This window comes from Poecilia latipinna, unplaced genomic scaffold (genome assembly GCF_001443285.1).
Source record: "Poecilia latipinna isolate Pla-1442-1.1 unplaced genomic scaffold, P_latipinna-1.0 Scaffold2455, whole genome shotgun sequence".
Taxonomy (NCBI): Eukaryota; Metazoa; Chordata; class Actinopteri; order Cyprinodontiformes; family Poeciliidae; genus Poecilia; species Poecilia latipinna.
In genome coordinates, this window is record NW_015115071.1 from 73208 (window position 1) to 80502 (window position 7295).

The 7295-nt window shown below is 35.8% G+C and overlaps 1 protein-coding gene across 1 annotated transcript; it reads right to left on the bottom strand.

Annotated features, from left to right (window-relative positions):
• Positions 1-240: 240 nt before the first annotated feature.
• LOC106937874 (uncharacterized) lies at positions 241-5514 on the bottom strand. The gene is made up of 11 exons (XM_015019601.1): positions 5222-5514; positions 3741-4007; positions 3122-3421; positions 2607-2882; positions 1505-1747; positions 1298-1414; positions 1160-1172; positions 977-1070; positions 689-802; positions 545-604; positions 241-422 (listed from the first exon to the last, which is right to left on the bottom strand). The coding sequence occupies exons 2-9, from the start codon at positions 3844-3846 to the stop codon at positions 692-694; spliced, it is 1260 nt and encodes a 419-aa protein (XP_014875087.1). The 5' UTR covers positions 3847-4007; positions 5222-5514; the 3' UTR covers positions 241-422; positions 545-604; positions 689-691.
• Positions 5515-7295: the final 1781 nt, after the last annotated feature.

The window sequence follows — 7295 nt, forward strand, 5'->3', positions numbered from 1 at the left end:
TATATATATATATATATATATATATATAAAGTTACAACAGTCAAATGACACCAAATATTAGGAATGACACAAATAAAAGCTTTTATTTTATTTACAGGCATATAAAATAGATAAAAAAAACATTACTGAGTCAACAAGTTACATAAATAAGAAAAACTCTGGTGTTTAGGCAGAAAATAAAAAAAAATGACTGCAAAAAAAAAAAAAAAAAAAAAACTGGTTTTATATATAGAGCTCACTCACAAGACTTGTGAAATAAGATCTATCAGGTAATGGTTATGTGAGCTTTTATGTAAAAGAAGAAAAATGCACGATTAAATTATATGCAGTTTAAAGTTAACCCAACTAGCTTTCTCTCTTCTTAGATCCTTTCCTGACTTCAGAATAAAGTGCTGTGTCAGCTGCTGCAGCACTCAATGCTTCTGTAAATGGAGAGAATAAATGTAATAAATAAATATCTGATGAAAATTATGAAATATTTACCAATGTAAAGTGTCATATATGTCATATATATTAGTGCAAACTGTATTGCTGCTGACTGTACCTGCAGCTGCTGTCCTCACATCGGAGTAAACAGCGCCCTCTTCTGGCTCATGATGCCTCCCTGTTGGAACAATCAAACTGGATTCATTTGTAACCAAAAATTAATAAATTTTTGATAAAAAAAATCATTTGGTAAAATCAAAACCTTTCATATCCAGCGCACTGTGTTGGACTCTGCCTCTTTTGGAGGACTTTGTTTTCTGTTTGGTGTTTTTGAACTTAATATCAGCGTATGTGACGTCACCGGCTTCCTCTTCACCTGGAACAGAAAACAGTTTCATATCTGGAATCAGTCTGCTGACACAAACATCCCGTTGCAGTCTAACTACATCTAAAAGTAAACGGCATGACTTTAACTTAATTTTTTTGTTATTAACATCCAAAATCTTCTGAATGTGTTGCAAATGAGTGTGGATGTTATGCAACCACCGACCATGAGAAGACAAGCTGTATTCATTGGTCGAGGTCTGATTGAGTATGGTTGATCTATAGCAGATCCCTGATCAGCGATCTCTGATTGGATCACCCTGGAACACAGGAAGTCAATTTGAAACAGCAAATTACAACACTTATGCTTCAAGTTTAAGGTGAGTGGAAATAAAAAAAAAGTACTGACCTGTGGGAAGAACCTGAAAAGAATTGTGATAAAATAATGATGTTAATATGTTTTTTCTTTTTTTAAATTTTGTATTTGTGACATTGTATGACCTAATAAAACTGGTGAGTTGTGTAATGTAGGAGATGAAAGTTTCACCTTTGGAATGTTTAAAGCAACACAGCAGCAGCAGCAGCAGAATAATAAATACGGATCCACAAACTACTCCAAGAACCAACAGCAGCGGAAATGAAGAGCTCCCAGGTTTGGAAACACCTGGGTGAAGATTTTTACCTATAAAAATGTTTTCATTTCTCACAGAATTGTAATTATTAAAAATGCAATAATATATTGAATCCAGCTCACCTTTAACTGCCATCCAGCTCTGAGGTGAAGCTTCTCCTGAATGTTCACACTTGTAGAAACCTTCATCTGACTGAGACACTGCAGAGATCTTCAGCTCTCCTCTGCTGTCATTTTGGATCAGTTTGTCATTATGATAGAAAATCACATCAGAAAGTTTGTTTTCTCCTCTCAGTCTGCAGCTCAGAGTAACAGAAGCTCCTTCAGTCACAGGATGGACGGGGCTCACCAGGAGAAGACCTTCATCTGGAAACCAGACAGAGAAAAACATAATTTATGATATGAGGCTTCAGTAATAAATCAAGTACAGTGTTTTATCCACCTCTTAATTGGTTAAGTAAAAAAACACTTAAAAAAGCTAAATATCTTTCAAAGGTTTACATTAAGTAGTATATTCTTTTCTGCAAATATTTGTTGCAATACAATGTGTTTGGTTTATAAACGCAGCTCTAAATAACTGGTCATTTTAAACAATGCCAGTCACAATTTCTGAGTAGAAACCAAAGTTAGAGACATTGTAATAAAACTTGGCATTTTAAAAATCCTTGTAGTGTTTAGAGACAGATTCAGAGCTGCTGCCATCAGAGCAGAATGAAAACCGGGATTTTGAGTGCAGCTCTATCCAGCACTCTAACTAAAGTGTGTAAATGTATACAGTCAATGAAAAGCTAATTCCAGAGAATAATAGAAAGGAAAAACACATTGGCAGAGAAAACAATTATGGAAGTGAAAGAGTTTTAATTCTGCCACAACAGAATTAAAAACAATCAGTTGCAATGATCCTTTTTAATTATTGCTATTGAAAACAAAACTCTATATTCAGTATCCCACTGAAAACAGGAAGAGGAAGATGATACATTGATTTTTCCATTAAAAAATAATTTAACTCCTAGCCCTAACTCATTTAAATTTTTGAAAACTGAAAATGTTCCTTTTTAACTAGGATAACGAATGTTCAGAGTAATGGGAAAAATCTCGATGGTTATGTATTATAATCTCTGTGGAGTTTCTCAGATGAATTTGATTCAGAAATATTTTAGTAAATTTTCTGTGACAATTACACACTAAAAATTAAACAAAAAACACACACTGGATAATAACTTACTGTTTAAAGTGATGTTTACTGCGTTGCTGAACTCTCCTGATCCAGACTCACACCAGAACACTGCTTTAGAGGAAGACTGTCTGCTAACGACACATGAGGATCCAGACATTTTCATCCAGTCAGAGCAGTTTGGTACGACGGTCAGGTCACCTGATTCTGAAAACCTCTTCACTCTCCACTCAGTAGAGTTTCCTCCACAGTTCAGTGTCACAGGCTCATAGGTGAAGTGTTGCTCTCTGTCAGGACTCACTGAGAGAGACGCTGCTGGATGGGAGACTAAATAAAACATAATAAAAAAATACATATTTGGAGAAAAAAAGCAGTGTCGATGAATTAGTTTTTGTTGTTTTTATTTGGAATTATTTATTTGTTCGCGTCCTTCAGACAGTTTTTGCTTCATTAAGTTTGTTCTTCTTTTGGAACAAGTTTAAACTAAACTGAACATTTGTCACATTGCACATGGGATTATTTTAGGTATTACCAGTGTGTCAAAGTTAAAAATACAAAGCACTGACCTGCAGACCAGACAAACTTTGGTTCACTGTAATCAGTAAAATACTCTGGGTTTCCTCTTCCAGCTCTACATGTAAATCCTGCTGTTTGTGTCTGACCGTGAATCATAAAGGAGTTATTTGCAGTTTCACTGATGCTACCAGGCAGTAGCTCATATCTGTAGCCATTCTCAGACTTATCAGGAACAGCTTTATACCAGTAGATCCTCCAACTTTCAGACTGGTTGTCATAGTTACATCTCAGAGCCACTGAGGCTTCAGGTTTCAGCCATGATGGAGACACAGTGAGGACTGGTTTTGACTCTGTAGGACAGAGAAGTGTTTTTCATAATTAAAAAAATGTTCCAGCTTCTGTAACGTATGATCACAATCTCATAGAAATAAAAGTTGAAAATATTATCAGTAATGACCTTCCTCACAATATTTGCTTTTGGCCAACAGCATTTTTCAACCAAGACAAAAACTGTTGAGATACTTTAAACATATCTGGTCCGATAAAAAATAAAAAAAACTTAAAACATCTAGTCTACTTTTCATGTGTTCACATGTGTTTCTGTGAACTACAGTCACTGTTAGAATCATTCAAATACAAAGCAAAACATGTTCATATATAATAACCTACTGTATATCGTGATGTTGACTGCATTGCTGAACTCTGACCCAGACTCACACCAGAACACTGCTTTATAGGTCGACTGACTGTCGAAAATACATGAGGATTCATTCATTGTCCACCAGGTGGAGCAGTCATACAGATATGACTGAGTGTTTATTTCTCTATAATATCTTATTCTCCCATCAGTAGAGTTTCCATCACATTTTAATGAGACGTTATGATCAGTGAAATGTTTCTCTCCTTCAGGACTCACTGTCAGAGAGGCTGCTGAATCTGAAAAACAAAGATTTGCAAAAATAAATAAAGCAATTATTTACTGAATCATCTAATTAGTAGGCTGTCCCTATTTGTAGTATTGTTAAAGCTGTCATTACTTGCCCTAATCCACAGGAAAGCAACAGTTTACTAACTTTACATCCTGTTATAGGTTGCTGTATTTAAATCCATGTAAATGGTAGTTAGTCATGAACATGGAACAGAAACAGCTGGATGTAAATTGGTAAAAAGGCAGCACTACATCAGAACTCATATCACTTATATTTTATCATCCCATCTCATTATTAAAAAACGTATCCAGCTCTACCATTTGTGTGATTGTTCCTGCTTATGTGAGTTAGGAAGGTAAAAGATATTTTAGTTCAGTTCATTTATTTCAGTTACGTAACTTTCATTAACCTCAAATATTCCCCCTTTTTTCCTACCCTGTAGTTCTGAGTTATTTCTGGTTCTATTGAACATAAAACTGACCTTTTGTGACTAAATGAGTTCAGTACAGTTTCTATTTCCTGATACATTTCTCACATTCAAAAATCTGCAGGATCCTGTCCATGTATTTCTTAATAAAAACGATGTTCAAATCATGTAATCTTTGTGTTTGGCGCCACCCTCTGCCTGGCAGTAGTATTGTTCTAGGTAGCGTGCACAAGGTCACAAATTCTGAACCAAACATCCACTGCATGCGTCTTAACTTTGTTTAGACTTCTGTAACAGATGTTGTTTAAGAATGCATGATGAATTATATTTTTAAATCAGGTGTGGACAGATAAACTAACTTGGGCTGCATTTACCACTGAATACATCTTGTTTAAATCAGTACTGTGTACTTTTCATTGACGCTGTTATACATATGTTATCACTGTGGTTTCTCAGATCTGTTCTCACACACTTAAAAGTGTTTTATTGTCGTCTCTTTGACCTTCTTTCTCTCCTCTATTTCTTATCTCACTTTTTCCCTTTTTGCACCAAGTCTCCCTTTTTTTCATATCATGTGTACGTTTTGGCAGGTTCTCACTGCTGTTTCCCGTCTTACACTAGTTATAAGAACGATAAGTTAACATCACACATAAATATATGTAATAAATGTGAAAAGTTTTCATTTTTCACATTGTTGTATATCTGTATTTTATGTCAGATTAAAAGTCAACATGAGAGTTTATCAGAGACATAAAAACAAATGAGGGAATAGATTAGAGTAGAAACACACTGACCTGCAGACCAGACAAACTTTGGTTCACTATAATCAGTTGATGACTTTGAGTTTCCTTTTTCAGCTCTACATGCAAATCCTGCTGTGTATTTCTGTCCAGTAATGAAGGAGTTTTCTTCAGTCCCATTGATGCTACCAGGCAGCAGCTCATAACTGTAGTTCTTGTTTCTTAGATCAGGAACAGCTTTATACCAGAAGAACCTCCATTCTGGAGATGAAGGTTCAGCTTTACAGCTCAGATTTACTGAGGCTCCTTTAATCAGCCATGATGGAGACACACTGAGGAAAGGCTTTGGCTCTGTTAAAGACAGCATTTTATGATTTATGCTCTTAATAATATTACCCTTATTCAGATTCTTATTTTTAAGTTAATAAAAAAATGTCTCATTGACATTTCAAAACCAGTGCATTTATGTTTTAGCCCAGTATTTAAAATAATTGATCACAAACTATTAAAAGTTCTACAGTGGTTTTAACAGCCACTAGAGGGCAGCTGTCACGTAATGCAGGTGTTACTGCATAGTTTAAACCAGGGGTGCCCAATACGTCGATCGCGATTGACCGGTCGATCGCAGAAAGGTTGTGCAACGGGTGTGCTTAAACGACAGAGAGAAAGAGTGAAAAGGTAGGAGTGGTTTTGAGTTGATCATCTGTTCAGGTTGTTTTACCTTTGTTTACCTTTGCTGTGGCTCATCACACCTGCTGTAGTTTCTGAACATTCAATAAACGACAAAATTGGACTAATGACCTCGTTTGTGACTATACGTCACAACAAACATCAAATAGGACAAATATTTTTCACTAAGTTTTAACAAATTCTACCAGGATAATTATGTGAAATTAAATTAATTATATCCCGACTTCAGAAGATTTGCCTTTACCTTTACTGGGCTCTTTGGTTCCTCCTGTCAGTCTGTAGTTTCTCATACTGAGGTCATCAAACCAAAGTTCAGATCTACCATGACTGACTGACACCTGCTGGCGTCAGGTCTGCAACCAGCTTCTGACTGAGAAACCAGTAACCTGCTCCCATTGTCAGAATCTCACTGAGGAAGAAACTGCGTTAGGTTTTCTGTCACTTTATTATTTCTGCTATAACTGAAGTATATTCACATATAAAATAAGTCAATAGAGTTTAATTTGCAATTTTTATGTCTTTGTGTCATGAGGTAGATCTCAGGCGGCTGGTGAGAGAAAAAGTAGATCTTGCTCTCAAAAAGTTTGGGCACCCCTGCTTTAAACATATAAGAGCTTTTTAGGTACTTCTTTAAAAAAAATAAACAAGTTAAGTTACCAGAATGAAAGCTCAACTGTTTTTGATATAAGAATGACTTAATGGACAGGTAAAAAAGGAAACGCTACCTTGAGTTTTTCCACACCCAAGAAGAGAACTGAGACCTAAAAAACACAAAGCTTATCAGACATTGTATAAAAATGAAGCATGAAAGAGGAAATGTGAAAATTTTAGAATAGATGTTTTCGTCTTTTTTACAGTTCTACTAATAACTGTCACAATACAGGTGTAAGGAACTAAAGATACGACAATATTTTATTAAGAACAAAGCTTTTCTTGCAGAGAGCAGTTCATATGCTGTAGATTGACTCGACTCTCACTGTGTTAGCTATTTCATTCTGCCTATTATTATGAGTCCACGTGTAGAGTTGAATGCTTTAATCTTTTCATACTGCATTATATCTAAAGCTGCAAAGATGCCAGATATTGAAGTGCCCTCCTTGTGAGGTACTGCCCTCCTTTTCCCCATATGGGGCCCACCTAGGTATACAGTGAGGATGTTTTTATTCAACAGAAACAAATCCAAATGTACCAAACAGAGCAACACCACCGATAACCATCAGGTCTGTGTGGTGCAGTATGCTATAGCTCACATTAGACCAATGTGAGCTATAGCATACTGCACCACCAAAGCCAAAATATAGAACTTAGATACAAAGACCTGTTTACCATCGTGCGTCTTATTATTTCATTCTGAGAATGTATGTGGTCAAAACTTCCTTCACTGTTTCTAATTATGCAGTTGACTGAAACTTCTCTACAGCTCAGTCTGCACTGTCTT